The 25,524-nt window shown below is 40.0% G+C and overlaps 1 protein-coding gene across 1 annotated transcript in view; it reads right to left on the reverse strand.

Moving 5' to 3' along the window:
• The window catches only part of LOC121874105, a 38,974-nt gene extending 15,988 nt beyond the window's left edge, over positions 1-22,986 (reverse strand). Inside the window, exon 1 of the mRNA XM_042378030.1 lies at positions 22,707-22,986. Coding sequence (XP_042233964.1) covers positions 22,707-22,967 — 261 coding nt within the window. The 5' untranslated portion in view covers positions 22,968-22,986. The remainder of the gene's footprint in view (positions 1-22,706) is intronic.
• Between the last annotated feature and the right edge of the window lie 2,538 nt (positions 22,987-25,524).

Consider the following 25,524-nt stretch of genomic DNA (forward strand, 5'->3'; position numbering starts at 1 on the left):
TCGCAGTGCAGTGTTTATTTCAAGAAAATATTCTTTATTTACAGCAATAAGACTTAAAATTTCAGTGTTGAAATTGAATCCAGCATGGCTCCAACGAAATCGAGAAAAGTTATTTCAATCCAGGTAAAGCAGGAAATCATAAAGAAACATGAACAGGGCAATAGAACAAATGTGCTTAGTAAAGACTATGGCATGTCGACATCAACTGTGTCGACAATTCTTGCACAGAAAGACAAGTTCAAGGAAGTGAAAGTGAGAGACAAATCTACCAGACTGTTTAAAGGTAGATCATTGATATCAGAAACAGAGTTGTTACTTCTCATTTGGATCAGGGAAAAGCAAATGAAAGGTGATTCAGTTTCTACAGAATTTATTTGTGAAAGAGCCAGGGAGATTTACAAACATTTAAAGGAAGATCAACCTGGTTCTTCTGGCACAGAGTTCCGAAGATTTTTGGGCCAGCAAGGGCTGGTTTGAAAAATTTAAGAAAAGAAGTGACATTTTCAGTGTTATTAGGCATGGTGAGGCTGCCAGTGCAGATAAAGAAGGAGCAGCAAAGTTTGTAGTGGACTTTAACAAACTGGTGGATGAAGAAAATTATCTTCCACAGCAAGTGTTCAATGTGGACGAAACTGGGCTGTTCTGGAAGAAAATGCCCAAAAGAACATTCATCACCAAAGGTGAAGCCTCTTTACCTGGGCATAAACCCATGAAAGACTATCTCACTCTATTGCTTGGTGCCAATGCTTCTGGGGATTTCCGACTGAAGCCTATGGTTGTCTACCACTCTGGGAACCCCAGGGTGCTCAAACAACAAAAAGTGGTAAGAACAAAGCTTCGAGTTTATTGGAAGTCCAACAGTAAGGCATGGGTAACGAGACCGCTCTTTAATGAATGTGCAGTTGAGGTGTTTTGCCCTTCTGTCAAGAGCTACCTAACCACCAATAAACTCCCTTTAAAGGCTCTTCTCCTCATGGATAATGCCCCTGGTCATGACCCTCAACTTGCCAGAACTTTGGAGTCTTAATTTGACTTTGTCAAAGTGTTGTTTTTGCCTCCCAACACTACATCAATCATGCAGCCAATGGACCAGAATGTGATCAGCAACTTCAAGAAGCTGTACATGAAGAAAATGTTCAGGAGGTGTCATCAGGGAACTTCCACTGATCCTGAACTAACACTGGCACAGTTCTATTAAATATTCTGGGCTGCCAATTATATCCTATTTCATTCTGAATACAGGCTGTGGCCATCAGTAGTCCATGATTTTGAGGGATTTGAAGAAGAAACAGAGTTGGACCAGGAGATTGTGTCCATTGGTCAGTCATTGGGCCTTGAAGTGGAGGAGGAGGATGTGGAAGAGCTTGTGATGTCTCATGAGGAGGAACTTACTCCTGATGACTTGAAGCAACTGGATGAGATGTTACAGGTAGAGGCTGACAGTGGTGAGGAGGAAAGGGAAAGTGATGACCATATGTCTACTTCAGATTTGAAAGATGTTGTTCACTACTGGGATAAGTTCAGGCTTCGCTTCAGCTGAATGTTGAGGACAGAGTGGTCTCCTTCTTCAAACATCAGTTAATGATGAGGAGGAGAGATGCTCCACAACCAAAAATTGACAGTTTCTTTACTAAAAGACATCGGGAAATAGATGCTAGCCCTCGGCCTTCCACTTCAAGAATGAGAGAGGATGTTCCTGCTGGAGAATCTGTCAGTCCAGAGGTTCCTGACATTTTCTTGGAAGGTGACTCACCTTCCAAGCAGTAAAATGCTTCTCCTCCACCTCCACTTCCTTCTCTTCTCCCTTCTCCTCCTGCACCTCCAGCTTCAAATTCACATCAGCATCATCATCCAGGAGCCTTCTACATACACACCTTAAAGTAAGTGTACTTTACTGCATTTTTTTTTACTTTAGGTAATTTTCGGTGAGCTGGAACCTATTAACCAAAAACCCATTGAAACAATGGTTTCAGTTAACGAACAACCTTCTGGAACGAATTGTGCTCATTAACCGAGCAGTCCATTCATCATCACAGACTATTAATAAAATATTCCCCCCCCTCCCCTCCCTAAAATGTGTGATGTGCATTTGTTGCTTAACCGCCCGGTGACAACAAGACAGCGACGTGTAAGAAGCAATGAAGAAAATGACCAGACACATGCCATGGGTTGACTGACTGCCACCAAACACCTCCTACAAGCACAGTACAGTATTGTGGCATAATAACCTCAGTAGCTGACCATCACCAAGTTATAGCAGGGAAGGAAGGTTGGCTCCTCTTCTTCACAACCCAATAATGTAACTCTTATGAATACTGCGCACCGTAGACTCGTTGATCTTTCTACCAAACCTTTGGGACAATTGCCTGGCAGCTTTACTGGGACCCATCTCTGTACACGCTCGGTGGATCTGCAGACGCTCCTCGGTGTTCCAGCGCTTGTAGGCCCGCGGACATTTTCCCTCCGTCAGCCTGCCAACATCTTCAACCTGTTGGTTGAAGATGAAGGTCAGTTTGGCTGCTACTCTCACACTCAACAACAACTGACTTTGTTCCACCTTACACTCCCTCGTCTTTATGTCTATATTTAGGCCCCATCATCACAGTACAGTACAGTACAGTACTGTACTGTACTGTACTGTACTGTACTGTACTGTACTGTACTGGTGACAGAAGTCCTCATTCATTTTATAATAACAGTTGTTAAGTTCACTAGTTCCCATCTGCCAACCACCAACAACTTATCCTCCTCTGTCTTATATAAACTGTGTCTACCTCTCCAGACATGAATACTTTATTTTAGAAAAAGTTTCAACTTTCTTCAATAATTACATAATCCTTCATGTACCTGTACAGTACAGTACTATACAGTACAGTACAGTACAGTACAGTACTGTACTGCACTGTATAGTACTGTACTGTACTGAATAGTACTGTACTGTACTGTAGTAGTATAGGTAAACCAGATCATTGATCAGTGAAGCTGTTCACACACTGATGATACACTCTCTACCAGTGTTCCTCTGTGTAGTGTGGTGAACTTCATAACAGTGTCTGTGGTCCTTGGTGGTCAACATGAGGTGTCCTCCAACACTCTGTTAATGTTTTCTCTTTAGCCTGAATGAATGCTTGTGCCGTACCAGAGCTGGAGGTAGTGCATTCCTCCCCATCTCAATTCAAATACAGTACATAAAATTTGTTTGTTTCTGCGACAACTTAGCCCACAAGAACACAGTCAAAATACAAAGGAAAGAAGTTGAGTGTAGCACCAACATCCTCAGTGATCCTACAGTCATTTCCACCATAAACCTCAACACTTGGTATAAAATCTATGCCACCAAACCAAACCAAGTGTGGTGGAGTACACGAGGGTGACACTATCAACACACTCAGTTTCCTCACTTCCCACTACAAATTCCTCCTCTGCCTCTAAATATTGAAGTGGTTAATGTTACTGGGTTGCCTTCACCACCAAGAGAGAATGGCACGCACGCACACACACACACGTACGTTTGAGGGTCTGATACACATTAATAAGTACCTATAAGAGACCAGTGTCCAGGACATCTATTGAGCACTCATTAACCTCTACTGTACTGTAACTCATTTACACTGCCGGACACACGAACCTTATACGGCACACACCACTACAGCTAACTTCACCAATTATGGCAGACACCCCTACAGCTAACTTCACCAATTATGGCAGACACCACTACAGCTAACTTCACCAATTATGGTAGACACCACTACAGCTAACTTCACCAATTATGGCAAACACCCCAACAACTAACTATCACCAATTATGGCAGACACCCCTACAGCTAACTATCACCAATTATGGCAGACACCCCTACAACTAACTATCACCAATTATGGCAGACACCCCTACAGCTAACTATCACCAATTATGGCAGACACCCCTACAACTAACTATCACCAATTATGGCAGACACCCCTACAGCCTAACTTCCACCAATGATGGCTACAGCTAACTTCACCAATTATGGCAGACACCCCCACAGCTCTTCACCAATTATGGCAGACGCCCTACAGCTAACTTCCACCAATGATGGCAGACACCCTACAGCTAACTTCACCAATGATGGCAGACACCCCTACAGCTAACTTCACCAAATGGCAGACACCCTACAGCTAAACCAATGATGGCAGACACCCCTAAAGCTAACTTCCACCAATGATGGCAGACACCCTACAGCTAACTTCACCAATGATGGCAGACACCCCTACAGCTAACTTCCACCAATGATGGCAGGCTTACAGATGGCAGACACCCCTACAGCTAACTTCCACCAATGATGGCAGACACCCCTACAGCTAACTTCCACCAATGATGGCAGACACCCCTACAGCTAACTTCCACCAATGATGGCAGACACCCCTACAGCTAACTTCCACCAATGATGGCAGACACCCCTACAGCTAACTTCCACCAATGATGGCAGACACCCCATTAATAATACTTATGGCATAAAGATGTTAATATAATGTGTTTGGTCAACATTTTCCAGTTATCTAAAGAAGAACAAAAATTGCACGTCACCTTTACTACACAAACACTGTAAAAGAGAACTATAAAGTGTGTGTGTGTGTGTGTGTGTGTGTGTGTGTGTGTGTGTGTGTGTACTTCGGTCTTGAGGTGCATGTACGTAAGACTCATCTTCTCTTTCAACCTGCCCCTGGTTCAGACACGCCTCCACCATCCATCTTGTTGTTTTTTTGTTTTTTTTTACGGGGATTAGCCCACCCGGGCATAGGTCACTGACCCACATTGGGGCCTGGGGGCTAAAATGTAATAGTAATAGTAATAGTAATAGTAATAATAATAATAATAATAATAATAATAGTAATAATAATAATAATAATAATAATAATAATAATAATAATAATACTTAAAAAAAAATAATAATAATAACAAAGAACCATACAGTATATACCAAAGTGAAAAACAATATATGTATGTTGTGTTGTCAATAGTAAGAGAAACAATTGAGACCCTGCAATTGTGTGTAAATGAGGCAGAAAGTCAGCTTAACGGTACTACCCTCTCTAATGTTACCCACTTTCGGTATCTCGGCTCCCACCTGTCCACCACCGCAGACATCGATGAAGAGATTCAACATCGGATCAGATGTGCATCTCAAGCCTTTGGCAGACTCTGAAACCGTGTCTTCAGCTGTAGGGAGCTGAAATTATCTACAAAGTTACACATTGTTACGACCGTGTCGTATTTTTTCTATTTTTTTTATATATAACATGCTCCCATGTTCCATATTATTCCTGTAATGATGTGTTAAATTTACTATTATATATTCTAGTCACCTTACTCTGTGCTGTTAAGGTTTTAACTGTCATTATTTGTTCAAGCCCATCTTATTTCTTTATTTAGTATTTTAACAAGTATTCTTTGTTCTCTAACGACCATCTGCATCGTTACTTATACTTAATTTATTTGTGTTGTTCCTGTCGCCACCAATGTGGTATATCTATGTGAGTACCTATTTATGTCTCTGTTTATGTCCATCAGTATTTGCTTAGTTGTATTCAAGTAATTCAGTGTTGTCTCACGTTAGTTAATTTCAGTGTTAGTTTTTATATGTTTATGCAGTGTTAACGTAATCCAATGCTTTATTTTTATTCTTTTGATGTTTCGATGTTTAGTATCATTTGTGTCTTAAAAGTTTCGATGGTGAATCAATTTGTTGTGACAGCCTACGAGGCTCTTTATTGGGTTAATATTTAATTAATTAAATTCTTAAAGGTTTACTTTATTTATTTTTATTCTCTTTTAATTTACTTCACTTTTTGTTTGGTTACGCCTAGAACCTGGATATTTAAGTAAATTAAGAAACGGCGTAACAACATATATCGAGCAGTGGTCCTCCCCACCCTGCTATATGGCAGCGAGACATGGGTCACATACAGGAGGCACCTCAGGGCACTTGAAAACTTTCACCAACGTAGTCTACGTTCCATCCTCTGAGTTCGCTGGGAAGACAAGAGAACAAATGCCTGTATTCTTGCTGACACCAACTGTAGGAGCATCGAGGCTACCATTACCCATGAACATCTATATTGGACTGGCCATATTACCCACATGGACGACAGTAGACTGCCAAAGCAGCTACTTTACAGTCACCTAACGAATAGTAAACGTAACGCCGGCGGGCAATTGAAAGGTATAAAGATAGTCTTAAGACAAACCTGAAAAAGTGCCAAATCAACCCCCTCACCTGGGAGACGATTACTCCACACTGTAATGCTTGGAGGAGCACCACATGAGAAGGTGTCAATACTTTCGAGTTAGCCTGACTGCATAACGAGGCAGACAAGTGCCAATGCCGGAAAGACGCTGCCACCGACCTTCCCGCACTAGGTGTAGCCCTCCACACGTGCAACATCTGTGAACGACCCTGCCGGTCCCGTATCGGCCTCTTTAGTCACCTCAAAACTCACCAACCTACTGTAGGTGACTTCCCTAATAACTCATATAATTGTATTATAGCTGGATGATCGTCATACTCGAATCCGAGTGACAGCAAACGTAAGTAAGTAAGTAAGCAGCTACCAAACAGGAAGGTACTACCGCCTGGGAAGATATTGGAAGCATAATGTGTTGTCTAATGGTAATCCCTGCTGCCTCATGTACTGGTACACACAATTGCAGGGTCTCAATTGTTTCTCTTACTTATTGACAACACAACATATTTATATTGTTTTTTACTATTGATCTTTTATTCATTTTTGTATTTCTTTATGGTTCTTTATTATTATTATTATCATCAGTGTTGTTGTTATTATCTGTATTTTTATTGTTATTATTATTTTTTTTTATCTACCATGAACTCATTATTATTATTATTATTATTATTATTATTACATTTTCGTCCCCCGGGCCCCGATGTGGGTCAGTGACCTGTGCCTGATGGGCTAATACACGAAAAAAAAGTGTGTGTGTGTGTGTGTGTGTGTGTGTGTGTGTGTGTGTGTGTGTGTGTGTGTGTGTGATTCCTAACAGAGCCAAATATATTGGATAACTCTTCAGAAACAAAGATAGTGTGGGAAACTGAGGGCGAGTCTTCCATGGAGTGAGGAGAGAAAGGATGGAAAACAGGAAGAAAGGTTTTGTATCTCCAGCAACTGAATGAGTCCAGTAACTATTTATTAAAGTGTGAGCGGAAAACATACAGACTACTGCACTGAACACAAGACTAAACAAACACAGTGGCTGGACAAACTCACCTTAACACAGTATTTGACTAGAGGAAACTTTTACAACACTACACATGGATTACCTCAGGCAAGAATATTACATAAACGGCTTGTCCACGGACTGTGCGGGTAAATTCTAAATACGGTAAACACAAAACAGCGTTGACGTTAGTATGAAACAGCATACTGTGTTGTGGCTCTCTAAGGTGAGTACTGAGTCAGAGGAAATATGTTTGGAGTTATGAAAGAAATGGTTACAAGGGCATACAACACAGCATGACTGCGTGATCATGTTAAGTAATTGGAGGCCTTTTTCTGGATGGGGCACACAGAGGATGTTGGTGGTACAGTATATGACGCTTGCCTCTCACGTACAGCGTTGACTTCCACTTGGGTAAAATATGAGGAGGGTATCATCCGGTGTTCCTCCCCCCCCCCTATACTAACACTGGACCCATGAGGATGACCCACATCCCCCCAGGAGAATGACGAGACTAATCCCGGGTATTAGGAACCTTGAGTACAGAGACAGGTTAAAGCATCTTAACTTGCACTCGCTCGAGAGACGTAGAGTGAGGGGCGATATGATAGAGGTGTATAAATGGAAGTCAGGGCTAAACAAAGGTCATATAACAAAGGTACTCAAACTATCCAACCAGGAGCGAACTCGTAACAATGGTTTTAAATTAGACAAATTTAGATTTAGGCGCGAGAGAGGTAAACATTGGTTTGGAAATAGAGTAGTGGATGAGTGGAACAAGTTACCAAATATCATCATTAACTCTAACACGCTGGATAGCTTCAAACATACTGTAGGTTGGGTGGATATATGAGCAATAGGGGTTGGGTGTAAAGGGGACTGCCCAGTATGGGCCAATAGGCCCACTGCAGTTTCCTCCATTCTTATGTTCTTATGTTCTACTAACACTTGACCCATGGGGATGACCCACATCCGGTGTTAACGGATAAAGATCAATAGTGAGAAACAATATATGTATGTTGTGTTGTGTTGTAAGAGAAACAACTGAGACCCTACAATTGCGTGTGACTGAGGCAGAAAGTCAGATCATCAACCTGGGACTTGGTCACATATGGCAGCAGGGTCAACCATTAGACAACACATTAAGCTTCCAATATCTTCCTCCCTGTTTGGTAGCAGAGAGCAACAGGCTCTAAAAACAGTAACAAATGGGAAAACAATGTTTAGTGTAGAATACAAAAGAAGTCTTCTCAAGAGTGAGTTTAGTGTTTCCTAGTACAGAAGAATGCAAAAGAAAGTTGTTGTGTATAGTATAGGAGAACTGTACTGTGTCAGCAATGAGAAAAGAAACGCATCCAAAAGTGTTAATAGCCAAGATGAGAGACGTGGAAGTGAGTGTAGTGACTGAGTGAGGAAAGAGCAGGACCTGTACAAAACTAGATAAGTCGAAGGTCACCGAGACGATAAGGTCGACGATGACGGCACAAGATACAAACACCGATTATTTTGTAAGAGGATGGATAGCGACACTCCTCAACAACTGCACTTGAGTGTAAAGGGATAGATGAGAAGATCTAACCTGCCATACAGTGTTCACTCTTGTCATAATGAACAGCAGGTGACAGTGTATGAATATTTGGGTAAACACTTTATATTGACGCCAGCCCCTCTTATCAACAGGGGTCACTTTATGAAAACACTTATATAATACCTACCACTTAAACAACCACAGGCACCACCCGTGTTGTGTTCTGGGAGTCCCTAAACGACACATGATTTACGTTTCAAAAAGTTTTCAATAGTTCACGTTGGTCACCCGGCTCATACCAGTCTCATGCCCTTTGTTGTGAGTGAGTGAGTGAAGGATAAGAAGCATGATATAACTATGTCCACAGTTTGTGACTAGTCCTCAACACTATGATGCTTCAAATGCAGCCTCCTCCACACCCTACAGTGTGCCTTCATCTTTAAGGCAAGTCTTAGAGCCACATACTATGTTTTCCCATGCTTTGGGGTCTGCACACACACACACACACACACACACACACACACACACACACACACACACACACACACACACACACACACACACACACACACACACACACACACCCAACAGCACTTAAAGACCAAACAAAGATACATGTTTCTGGAACCGACTAAAAAATTCTGCTAATTGGACTCAACTTATATATAAACATTACCGATCTTTACACTCACGACAGTTAAATTAATAAATTGAACACATAATAAAAACACAGGTACAGTAAAAGAAACATCCTTCACAACATAACCCAACCCTTATTGAATGAAGCCAACACACACACTGGGGCCCGACAAATAAACACATACTAACTCAACATACTAAAACAAACAGTGCATGGATTGTTCCACCTTTTGCATGGGTTACAAAGTGAAGGAGACATAGTAATTGTATAAGAGCATAACTTTCTGTCTGTCTGTCATTCACACTAGATAATGAAACGTGTGAGTGAGTGAGCTATGTAGATGTGTTCACTTGGTGTTGTGTGACGAGTTACGTGGAAGTGAGTGAGCTATGTAGATGTGCTCACTTGGTGTTGTGTGACGAGTTACGTGGAAGTGAGTGAGCTATGTAGATGTGTTCACTTGGTGTTGTGTGACGAGTTACGTGGAAGTGATCACGTGCACTGTGTTATATGAGGAGGTATGGTGACTTAACCCTTGATTATGGTGACTTAACACCTCAACTATGATGACTTAACACCTCAACTATGATGACTTAATCCCTCAACTATGATGACTTAACACCTCAACTATGATGACTTAACCCCTCAACTATGATGACTTAACCCCTCAACTATGATGACTTAACACCTCAACTATGATGACTTAACCCCTCAACTATGATGACTTAACACCTCAACTATGATGACTTAACACTCAACTATGATGACTTAACACCTCAACTATGATGACTTAACACCTCAACTATGATGACTTAACACCTCAACTATGATGACTTAACACCTCAACTATGATGACTTAACACCTCAACTATGATGACTTAACACCTCAACTATGATGACTTAACACCTCAACTATGATGACTTAACACCTCAACTATGATGACTTAACACCTCAACTATGATGACTTAACACCTCAACTATGATGACTTAACACCTCAACTATGATGACTTAACACCTCAACTATGAAGACTTAACACCTCAACTATGATGACTTAACACCTCAACTATGATGAATTAACACCTCAACTATGATGACTTAACACCTCAACTATGATGACTTAACACCTCAACTATGATGACTTAACACTTCAACTATGATGACTTAACTAACTGATGACTTAACCCCTCAACTATGATGACTTAAACCCTCAACTATGATGACTTAACAACTATGATGACTTAACACCTCACTTATGATGATGATTCTTAACACCTCAACTATGATGACTTAACCCTCAACTATGAGCGACTTAACCCCCTCAACGCGATGATAACACCTCAACTATGATGACTTAACCCCTCCTCAACTATGATGACTTAACCCCTCAACTATGATGACTTAACACCTCAACTATGATGACTCAACACCTCAACTATGATGACTTAACACCTCAATTATGATGATGACTTAAACCCTCAACTTAGTCAACTATGATGACTTATCCCCTCAACTATGATGACTTAAACCCTCAACTATGATGACTTAACACCTCAACTATGATGACTTAACACCCTCAACTAACTGACTTAACACCTCAACTGTGAAGACTTAAACCCTCTAACTATGATGACTTAACACCTCAACTATGATGACTTAACACCTCAACCTTAACCCTCTCAACACCTAACTGTGATGAGGAATTGATGAAATTCTGAACCATAACCTACACCATATGAAATATAGTGCACACTATAATACAACACAGCACCACACTATAACACAACACAGCGCCACACTATAACACAACACAGTGCCACACTATAACACAACACAGTGCCACACTATAACACAACACAGTGCCATACTATAACACAACACAGTGCCACACTATAACACAACACAGTGCCACACTATAACACAACACAGTGCCACACTATAACACAACACAGTGCCACACTATAACACAACACAGCGCCACACTATAACACAACACAGTGCCACACTATAACACAACACAGTGCCACACTATAACACAACACAGTGCCACACTATAACACAACACAGTGCCACACTATAACACAACACAGTGCTACACTATATCACAACACAGTGCCACAATTATAACAAATACAGTGCTACACTATAAATACAAACACAGCGCTACACTATAACACAACACAGTGCCACTATAACACACAAATACAAAAGCCACACTATAACACAAACACAGTGCCATACACTATAACACAACATACAGTGTGCCACACTATAACACAACACAGTGCCACACTATAACACAACACAGTGCCACACTATAACAACACAGTGCCACACTATAACACACACACATATGCCACACTATAACACAACACAGTGCCACACTATAACACAACACAGTGCCACACTATAACACAACACAGTGCCACTATAACACACACACAGTACACTATAACACAACACAGTGCCACACTATAACAACACAGTGCCACACTATAACACAACACAGTGCCACACTATAACACAACACAGTGCCACACTATAACACAACACAGTGCCACACTATAACACAACACAGTGCCACACTATAACAACACAGTGCCACACTATAACACAACACAGCGCCACACTATAACACAACACAGCGCCACACTATAACACAACACAGCGCCACACTATAACACAACACAGCGCCACACTATAACACAACACAGTGCCACACTATAACAACACAGTGCCGCACTATAATACAACAGCGCCACACTATAACACAATAACGTAACCTAACATAACCTTCCCTACCCTAACCAACAATATGGCGGTGTATGAGAGTTACTATAATTCACAGCAAATTCTTTACCTTAGCAGAAGATTGGTTAATGAACACAGGACTATATATCTTACAGCACTTCCTATACTGTATCACCAACATACAGGACAGGATACAACAGGATAAAGAAATAACTATAAGAAGACTCACAACCCATTACACTATATGAAGACTCACGACCCATTACACTATATGAAGACTCACAACCCATTACACTATATGAAGACTCACAACTCATTACACTATATGAAGACTCACAACCCATTACACTATATGAAGACTCACAACCCATTACACTATATGATGACTCACAACCTAATACACTATAAGAAGACTCACAACCCATAACACTATAAGATGACTCACAACCCATTACACTATATGAAGACTCACAACCCATTACACTATATGAAGACTCACAACCCATTACACTATATGAAGACTCACAACCCATTACACTATATGAAGACTCACAACCCATTACACTATATGAAGACTCACAACCCATTACACTATATGAAGACTCACAACCCATTACACTATATGAAGACTCACAACCCATTACACTATATGAAGTCTCACAACCCATTACACTATATGAAGACTCACAACCCAATACACTATAAGAAGACTCACAACCCATTACACTATATGAAGACTCACAACCCATAACACTATAAACTCACGACCCATTACACTATATGAAGACTCACAACCCATAACACTATAAGAGACTCACAACCCATTACACTATATGAAGACTCACAACCCATTACACTATATGAAGACTCACAACCCATTACACTATATGAAGACTCACGACCCATTACACTATATGAAGAGTCACAACCCATTACACTATAAGATGACTCAACCCATTACACTATAAGATAACTCACGACCCATTACACTATATGATGACTCACAACCCATTACACTAGATGAAGACTCACAACCCATTACACTATATGATGACTCACAACCCATTACACTATATAAAGACTCACAACCCAGTACACTATATGAAGACTCACAACCCATTACACTATATGAAGACTCACAACCCATTACACTATATGAAGACTCACAACCCATTACACTATATGAAGACTCACAACCCATTACACTATATGAAGACTCACAACCCATTACACTATATGAAGACTCACAACCCATTACACTATATGAAGACTCACAACCCATTACACTATATGAAGACTCACAACCCATTACACTATATGAAGACTCACAACCCATTACACTATAAGAAGACTCACAACCCATTACACTATATGAAGACTCACGACCCATTACACTATATGATGACTCACAACCCATTACACTATATGAAGACTCACGACCCATTACACTATATAAACTCACGACCCATTACACTATATGATGACTCACAACCCATTACACTATATGAAGACTCACGACCCATTACACTATATGAAGAGTCACAACCCATTACACTATAAGATGACTCAACCCATTACACTATAAGATAACTCACGACCCATTACACTATATGATGACTCACAACCCATTACACTAGATGAAGACTCACAACCCATTACACTATATGATGACTCACAACCCATTACACTATATGAAAGACTACTCACATTACACCACAACCCATTACACTATATAAAGACTCAACCCATTACACTATATGAAGACTCAACCCATTACACTATATGAAGACTCACAACCCATTACACTATATAAAGACTCAACCCATTACACTATATGAAGACTCACAACCCATTACACTATACCTCACAACCCATTACACTATATAAAGACTCACCCATTACACCTCACCCATTACACTATATGATGACTCACAACCCATTACACTATATGATGACTCACAACCATTACACTATATAAAGACTCACAACCCATTACACTATATAAAGACTCACGACCATTACACTATATGAAGACACAACCCATTACACTATATAAAGACTCACAACCCATTACACTATACTCACAACCCATTACACTATATGAGACTCACAACCCATTACACTATATAAAGACTCACAACCCATTACACTATATGATGACTCACAACCCATTACACTATATGATGACTCACAACCCATTACACTATATGAAGACTCACAACCCATTACACTATATAGACTCACAACCCATTACACTATATGAAGACTCACAACCACTATATGAAGACTCACAACCCATTACACTATAAGAAGACTCACAACCCATTACACTATATGAAGACTCACAACCCATTACACTATATGAAGACTCACAACCCATTACACTATAAGATGACTCAACCCAATACACTATATAAAGACTCACGACCCATTACACTATATAAAGACTCACAACCCATTACACTATAAGATGACTCACAACCCATTACACTATATGATGACTCACAACCCATTACACTATATAAACTCACGACGCATTACACTATATGTGATGACTCACGACCCATTACACTATATGTGAAGTCATGACCCATTACACTATATGATGACTCGCAACCCATTACACGATATGATGACTCACAACCCATTACACTATATAACTCAACCCATTAGACTATATAAAGACTCACGACCCATTACACTATATAAAGCCTCACAACCCATTACACTATATAGAGACTCACAACCCAATACACTATACAAAAAATCACAATCCATTACAGTATAAAGACTCACAACCCATTACACTATATAAATGACTCACAACTCATTACACTATATAAAGACTCACAAACCATTACACTATATGATGACTCACAACCCAATACACTATATGATGACTCACAACCCATTACACTATATAAAGACTCACAAACCATTACACTATATAAAGACTCACAACCCATTACACTATATAAAGACTCACAAACCATTACACTATATAAAGACTCACAACTCGTTACACTATATAAAGACTCACAAACCATTACACTATATGAAGACTCACAACCCATTACACTATATAAACTCACAAACCATTACACTATATGATGAGTAACAACCCATTACACTATATAAAGACTAAACACCCCATTACACTATATGAACTCACGACCCATTACACTATATGATGACTCACAACCCATTACACTACATGATGACTCACAACCCATTACACTATATGAAGACTCACAACCCATTACACTATATAAACTCACAAACCATTACACTATATAAAGACTCACAACCCATTACACTATATGTGAAGAGTCATGACCCATTACACTATATGTGAAGTCCTGACCCATTACACTATATGATGACTCACAACCCATTACACTATATGAAGACTCACAACCCATTACACTATATAAACTCACGACCCATTAATCTATATAAAGACTCACGACCCATTACACTATATGTGAAGTCATGACCCATTACACTATATGTGAATTCATGACCCATAACACTATATGATGACTCACAACCCATTACACTATGATAACTCAACCCAATACACTATATAAAGACTCACCACCATTACACTATATAAAGCCTCCCAACCCATTACACTATATAAAGACTCAAACCATTACACTATATGAAGACTCACAAGCCATTACACTATATGACTCACAACCCATTACACTATATAAAGACTCACAAACCATTTCACTATATGATGACTCACAACCCATTACACTATATGATGACTCACAACCCACTACACTATGTAAAGACTCACAAACCATTACACTATAAGATGTCACAACCCATTATACTATATAGACTCACAACCCATTACACTATATAAGGACTCACAACCCATTACACTATATGATGACTCACAACCCACTACACTATATAAAGACTCACAAACCATTACACTATAAGATGTCACAACCCATTGCACTATATGAAGACTCACAACCCATTACACTATATAAAGACTCACAACCCATTACACTATAAAGACTCACAACCCATTACACTATATGATGACTCACAAATCATTACACTATAAGATGACTCATGACCCATTACAATATATAAAGACTCACAACCCATTACACAATGACCCACAACCCATTACACTATAAGATGACTCAACAAATTACACTATATAAAGACTCACGACCCATTACACTATATGAAGACTCACAACCCATTACAAAATATGATGACTCACAATCCATTACACTATATAAAGATTCATTAACCATTACACTATATAAAGACTCACAACCCCTCACACTATATAAAGACTCACGACCCATTACAGTAAATGATGACTCACGACCCATTACACATTATAAAGACTCACAACCCATTACACTATAAGATGACTCAGAACCCATTACACTATATAAAAACTCACGACCCATTACACTATATGAAGACTCACAACCCATTACACAATATGATGACTCACAACCCATTACACTATATAGACTCATTAACCATTACACTATATAAAGACTCACAACCCCTCACACTATATAAAGACTCACGACCCATTACACTTTATAAAGGATAACGACCCATTACACTATATGATGACTCACAATCCATTACACTATATAAAGACTCACGACCCATTACACTATATAAAGACTCACGACCCATAACACTAAATGATGACTCACGACCCAATACACATTATAAAGACTCACAACCCATTACACTATATGACTCAACCCATTACACTATATAAAGACTCACAACCCATTACACTGTATAAAGACTCACAACCCATTACACTATATAAACTCACAACCCATTACACTATATGATGACTCACAACCCATTACACTATATGATGACTCACGACCCATTACACTATATAAAGACTCACAACCCATTACACTATAAGATGACTCAACAAATTACACTATATAAAGACTCACGACCCATTACACTATATGAAGACTCACAACCCACTACACTATATGATGACTCACGACCCATTACACTATATAAAGACTCACAACCCATTACACTATAAGATGACTCAACAAATTACACTATATAAACACTCACAACCCATTACACTATATGATGACTCACATCCCATTACACTATATGAAGACTCACAACCCATTACACTATATGAAGACTCAACCCATTACACTATATGATGACTCACGACCCATTACACTATATGATGAGTCACAAGCCATTACACTATATGATGGCTCACAACCCATTACACTATATGATGACACAACCCATTACACTATATGATGACTCACAATCCATTACACTATATATAGACTCACAACCCATTACACTATATGAAGACTCACGTACCATTACACTATATGATGACTCACAACCCATTACACTATATAAAGACTCACGACCCTTTACATTATATGACTCACAACCCATTACACTATATGATGACTCACAACCCATTACACTATATAAAGACTCACAACCCATTACACTATGGAGAGACACACGACCCATTACACTATATAAAGACTCACAACCCATTACACTATATGAAGACTCAAGATCCATTACACTATATAATGACTCACAACCCATTACACTATATGATGACTCACAAAACATTACACTACATGATGACAGAACCCATTACACAATATGATGACTCACGACCCATTACACTATATGATGACTCATGACCCATTACACAATATAAAGACTCACGACCCATTACACTATATGTTGACTCAGGACCCATTACACTATATGATGACTTAACCCATTACACTATATAAAGACCCACAACCCATTACACTATATAAGGACTCACAACCAATTACACTATATGACTCAACCCATTACACTATATGACTCACAACCCATTACACTATATGATGACTCACAACCCATTACACTATATGATGAGTCACGACCCATTACACTATATGATGAGTGCGACCCATTACACTATATGATGAGTCCGACCCATTACACTATATGATGACTCACAATCCATTACACTATATAAAGACTCACAACCCATTACACTATCTAAAGACTCACAACCCATTACACTATAAAAAGACTCACAACCCATTACACTATATGATGACTCAACTGATTACACTATATAAAGACTCACAACCCATTACACTATATGATGACTCACAACTCATTACACTATATAAGGACTCAACCCATTACACTATATTAAGTCTCACAACCCATTACACTATATAAGAACTCACAACCCATTACACTATATGATGACGCAACCCATTACACTATATGACTCACAATCCATTACACTATATAAAGACTCACAGCCCATTACACTATATAAAGACTCACAACCCATTACACTATATGATGACTCACAACCCATTACACTATATAAGGACTCAACCCATTACACTATATTAAGTCTCACAACCCATTACACTATATAAGAACTCACAACCCATTACACTATTTGATGACGCAACCCATTACACTATATGATGACTCACAATCCATTACACTATATAAAGACTCACAGCCCATTACACTATATAAAGACTCACAACCCATTACACTATATAAGGACTCACAACCCATTACACTATATGAAGACTCACAACCCATTACACTATATAAAGACTCACAACCCAATACACTATATGATGATTCACAATCCATTACACTATATAAAGACTCACAACCCATTACACTATATGATGACTCACAATCCATTACACTATATAAAGACTCACAACCCATTACACTATATAAAGAGTCACAACCCATTACACTATATAAAGACTCACAACCCATTACACTATATGATGACTCACAATCCATTACACTATATAAAGACTCACAACCCATTACACTATATGAAGACTCACAACCCAATACACTATATAAAGACTCACAACCCATTACACTATATAAGGACTCACAACCCATTACACTATATAATTCTCACAACCCATTACACTATATAATGACTCACAACCCATTACACTATATAAAGACTCACGACCCATTACACTATATGTGAAGTCATGACCCATTACACTATGTGATGACTCACAACCCATTACACTATATGACTCACAACCCATTACACTATATGATAACTCAACCCATTAGACTATATAAAGACTCATGACCCATTACACTATATAAATCCTCACAACCCATTACACTATATAAAGACTTAACCCATTACACTATATGAAGAATAACAACCCATTACACTATATGATGACTCACAACCCATTACACTATATAAAAAATCACAACCCATTACACTATATAAAGACTCAACCCATTACACTATATGAAGAATCACAACCCATTACACTATATAAATCCTCACAACCCATTACACTATATAAAGACTCAACCCATTACACTATATAAAGACTCACAAACCATTACACTATATGATGACTCACAACCCATTACACTATATGATGACTCACAACACATTACACTGTATAAAGACTCACAACCCATTACACTATATAAAGACTCACAAACCATTACACTATATGATGAGTCACAACCCATTACACTATATAAAGACTCACAACCCATTACACTATATAAAGACTCACAAACCATTACACTATATGAGTCACAACCCATTACACTATATAAAGACTCACAACCCATTACACTATATGATGACTCACAACCCATTACACTATATGATGACTCACAACCCATTACACTATATGATGACTCGCGACCCATTACACTATATAGACTCACACCCCATTACACTATATGAAGACTCACTACCCACGACCACCTTGACCACCGAAGGGTCAAGAAGTACCTGGAGCTCCTCTCGGAGCAGCCAGGTCAACTGTTAAGTTGGCCCATACCAACCCCCTCCCCTGAACCCTCCTCCCCACCGGAATATCAACAAGTTCTCGCCAGAAGTTACAATTTCATTTAGGAAAGGAACGGAACCAGTGTTAAACAGTGGTGAACAGTGCTTAAGTCAGTGAGAATAACTCAACAGTAACAGTCGTACCCAAGTTAACCTTCACACAGTGAGGTCCCAGGTACCCAGTGATAACGGCCCCCAGGAGACCCAACAACAACCACCGATGTGTGAATCCGTCTACTATAGGAAGGCCTGGGACCAAACCTCACTCATATAACACCATCTGTGAGGGAATTACTACACCACATGTCCCTCATAACACCATATGTAAGGGAATTACCACACCACGTCAAGTCCCTCATCACACCATCTGTGAGGGAATTACTACACCACGTGAGGTCCCTCATAACACCATCTGTGAGGGAATTACTACACCACATGTCCCTCATAACACCATCTGTGAGGGAATTACTACACCACATCAAGTCCCTCATCACACCATCTGTGAGGGAATTACTACACCACGTGAGGTCCCTCATAACACCATCTGTGAGGGAATTACTACACCACGTCAGGCCCCTCATAACACCATCTGTGAGGGAATTACTACACCATGTGATGCCCCTCATAACACCATCTGTGAGGGAGTTATTACACCACGAGAGGCCCCTCATAACACCATCTGTGAGGTAATTACTACACCACGTGAGGTCCCTCATAACACCATCTGTGAGGTAATTACTACACCACGTGAGGTCCCTCATAACACCATCTGTGAGGGATTTACTACACCACGTGAGGCCCCTCATAACACCATCAGCAAGGGAATTACTACACCACGCCAGGTCCCTCATAACAACATCTGAGGGAACTACTACACCACGTGAGTTCCTCCTAACACCATCTGGGAGGGAGTTACTACACTACGAGTTTGCTGTTCAACACCTACATTAATCTGTATGTTCACTGTATGTTCCTTTACCTTTCTCTAATGAAGGCTTTTGTTAAACCACCAATGTATGTAATAAGTCATTTATGTCCAATGTATATTTTCAGCCTTCAGGATGCAGAATTTTTTCAATAAACCGTTAATTATTATTATTATTATTACTATATGATGACTCACAACCCATTACACTATATAAAGATTCACGACCCATTACACTATATAAAGACTCACAACCCATTACACTATATGAACACTCATGACCCATTACACTATATGATGACTCACGACCCATTAATCTATATAAAGACTCACGACCCATTACACTATATGTGAAGAGTCATGACCCATTACACTATATGTGAAGAGTCATGACCCATTTCACTATATGATGACTCACAACCCATTACACTATATGATAACTCAACCCATTACACTATAAAAAGACTCACGACCATTACACTATATAAAGCCTCACAACCCATTACACTATATGATAACTCAACCCATTACACTATATAAAGTCTCACAACCCATTACACTATATAAAGATTCAACCCATTACACTATATGAAGACTCACAACCCATTACAATATATAAAGACTCACAACCCATTACACTATATAAAGACTCACAAACCATTACACTATATAAAGACTCAACCCATTACACTATATGAAGACTCACAACCCATTACACTATATAAAGACTCACAACCCATAACACTATATGATGACTCACAACCCATTTCACTATATGATGACTCACAACCCAATACACTATATGATGACTCACCACCCATTACATTATATAAAGACTCACAACCCATTACACTATATAAAGACTCAATCCATTACACTATATAAAGACTCAACCCATTACACTATATAAAGACTCACGACCCATTACACAATATGATGACTCACAACCCATTACACTATATAAAGACTCAACCCATTACACTATGATGACTCACAACCCATTACACTATATAAAGACTCACGACCCATTACACAATATGATGACTCACAACCCATTACACTATATAAAGACTCACAACCCATTACACTATATAAAGATTCATGACTCATTACACTATATGATGACTCACAACCCATTACACAATATGATGACTCACAACCCATTACACTATATGATGACTCACAACCCATTACTTTATATGATGACTCACAACCCATTACACTATATAAAGACTCACAATCCATTACACTATATGACTCACAACCCATTAAACTATATAAAGACTCACAAACCATTACACTATATGATGACTCACAACCCATTACACTATATGATGACTCACAACCCATTACACTATATGATGACTCACATACACTCTAGTTTAATTTGCGGTAAACGTCAGGTCTAACCAAGGCCTCTGGTCACCATCTCTCACGACTAAACCACTTGTAACGGACCTGTGAGCTTACTGCCTCTTGAGTGATGAATTATTACAGTGTACAGCATGTTAAATTATGCAGTTAATGACCATAAGGGTGTTGGTGCTGACTGTGACCACTGTAAGTCAGAGCGGTAGCAGCAGGGAAAAGTAAAAAAATACAGTACCGGATGACTGGGCAGGTGATCAGTGTGAATGAGAGTCGTGTAGAGCCAAACAAGTGATCTCTGGTTAAACTCTTATAGTGTTTTGTATGAAATTATTGAGGAAGCTTCACCACAATAAAAGTTCTCGTGTTAAAAACTCACCCCTTGTATTCTTGAGGGTCCCGGGATGCCCTGCGGCAGGTGAGCGTCGAGGGTGTGAGCCTGGGAGGCAACGGCGGCCAGCTCCCAGGGCAGACAACCACCCTGGTAGGTCGCCTGCTGGCCACCGTACCCGAGGCTGGTGTCCGCCTCGGTGTACTGTAAGTTTTCAAGGCCTTCCTCTGTGTCAGGAAACCAGCCGGCTGGCTCTTCTTTTACCAATACTTCCTCCATCTTAACCTGAAAAAAGATGTTCTTCAGCATACAGGACTGTGCAGTGCAGTACATAACAGTACAGTGCAATAGAGTACAGTACAGTGCAATACAGTGCGGTACAGTAATGTACAGTACAGTAGTGTACAGTACAGTACAGTGCAGTACAACACAGTATCGTACAGTACAGTACTTTACAGTACATTGCAGTACAGTACATCACAGTACAGTGCAGTACAGTACATCACAGTACAGTGCAATAGAGTACAGTACAGTGCAATACAGTGCGAAACAGTAATGTACAGTACAGCACAGTACAGTACAGTGCAGTACAGTATAAAAGAGAGCAGTACAACAAAGTATCGTACAGTACAGTACTTTACAGTACATTGCAGCACAGTACATCACAGTACAGTACAGTGCAGTACAGTACATCACAGTACAGCACAGCACAGTACAGAGTAGTACAGTACAGTACAGCACAGCACAGCACAGCACAGTGCAGTACAGTACAGCACAGTACAGAACAGTACAGCACTGTACAGCAGAGTACAATACAGTACAGCACAGTACAGTACAACACAGTACAGAACAGCACAATACAGCACTGTACAGCACAGTACAATACAGTACAGCACAGTACAGCATACAGCACAGCAAAGTACAGTACAATAGAGTACAGCAGAGTATAGCACAGTACAGTACAGGATAGCACAGTACAGTACAGTATAGTACAGTACAGCACAGTACAGAATAGCACAGTACAGTACAATACAGTACAGTACAGCACAGTACAGCACAGTACTGTACAGTACAGTACAGTAAAGCACAGTACAGTATAGCACAGTACAGTAGAGCACAGTACAGTAGAGCACAGTACAGCACAGTATAGCACAGTACAGTACAGCACAGTACAGTGCAGTACAGTACATCACAGTACAGTACTCCACAGTACAGCACAGCAAAGTACAGTAAGGTACAGTATAGCACAGTACAGTATAGCACAGTATAGTACAGCACAGCACAGCACAGTACAGCACAGCACAGTATAGTACAGTATAGTACAGTATAGCACAGTACAGTAGAGCACAGTATTGTACAGCACAGTAGAGTACAGCACAGTACAGTATAGCACAGTACAGTAGAGCACAGTACAGTAGAGCACAGTACAGTAGAGCACAGTACAGTACAGCATAGTACAGTATAGCACAGTACAGCACAGTACAGTGCAGTGTAGTACAGTACATCACAGTACAGTACAGTACTCAACAGTACAGCACAGCAAAGTACAGTATAGCACAGTATAGTACAGTAGAGTAAAGTATAGCACAGTACAGTACAGCACAGTACAGTATAGCACAGTATAGTACAGTGCAGTACAGTAGAGTACAGCACAGTACAGCACACTACACAGTAGAGTACAGCACAGTACAGTACAGTACAGCACAGTACAGTACAGTACAGTATAGGACAGTACAGCACGGTACATAGCACAGTACAGTGCACAGTATAGAGTATAGCACAGCACAGTACAGAATAGCACAGCACTGATAGAGTGCGGTACAGCACAGTACAGCAGCACATCAAAAGTACAGTATAGTACCAGTACAGTATAGCACAGTACAGCACAGTACAGTACACTACCGCACAGTACAGTAGAGCACAGTACAGTACAGTACAGTATAGCACAGTACAGTACAGCATAGCACAGCACAGTACATACAGTACAGTACAGTATAGTACAGTACAATACAGCACAGTACAGTACAGCACAGTACAGTATAGCACAGTACAGTAAAGCACAGTACAGTAGAGCACAGTACAGTATAGCACAGTACAGTACACTACAGTACAGCATAGCACAGTACAGTACAATATAGCACAGTACAATACAGTATAGCACAGTACAATACAGCACAGTATAGTACATTACAGTAAAGTACATTACAGCACAGTATAGCACAGTACAGTACAGCACAGTACAGTACATCACAGTACAGTACAGCACATTACAGTACAGAGCAGTGAACACACACAGCACAGAGCAGTGTAACACAGCACAGCACAGAGCAGTATAGCACACACAGCACAGAGTTATACACAGCACAGCATAGCACAAGAGCAAGTGCTACAGCAATAGCACAGTAAAGTATAGGTAACACAGCACAGCATAGCACAGAGCGCAGAACACAGCAACAGCACAGCAACAGAATAGAGCAGCACACAGCACAGCACAGCCATAAGCACACAGCACGTTAATAAAGCACAGAGTACTAGAGCAACGTACTGCTAACAGCACAGCACAAGAACAGCGCAATACTGTTACACAGCACATATTCAGCAATCAAGCGCACAGTACAGCATACCAGCACCGTGCTACTGGCCAGTTAGTGCCACAAGCACACATAGTACAGAGCAAGTGCACACAGCACAGCATAAAGCACAGAGCAGTGTAGCACAGCACAGCACAGCATACAGCACAGCACAGCATAGTGCACACAGCACAGCATACAGAGTTGCATAAGGTAACACAGCACAGCACAGACACAGCACAGCACAGAGCAGCAGTAAGCACAGCACATACAGCGTAACACAAGCACAGCATAGC

The sequence above is a fragment of the Homarus americanus genome, unplaced genomic scaffold, assembly GCF_018991925.1.
Source record: "Homarus americanus isolate GMGI-L3 unplaced genomic scaffold, GMGI_Hamer_2.0 scaffold55640, whole genome shotgun sequence".
NCBI classification, from domain to species: Eukaryota; Metazoa; Arthropoda; class Malacostraca; order Decapoda; family Nephropidae; genus Homarus; species Homarus americanus.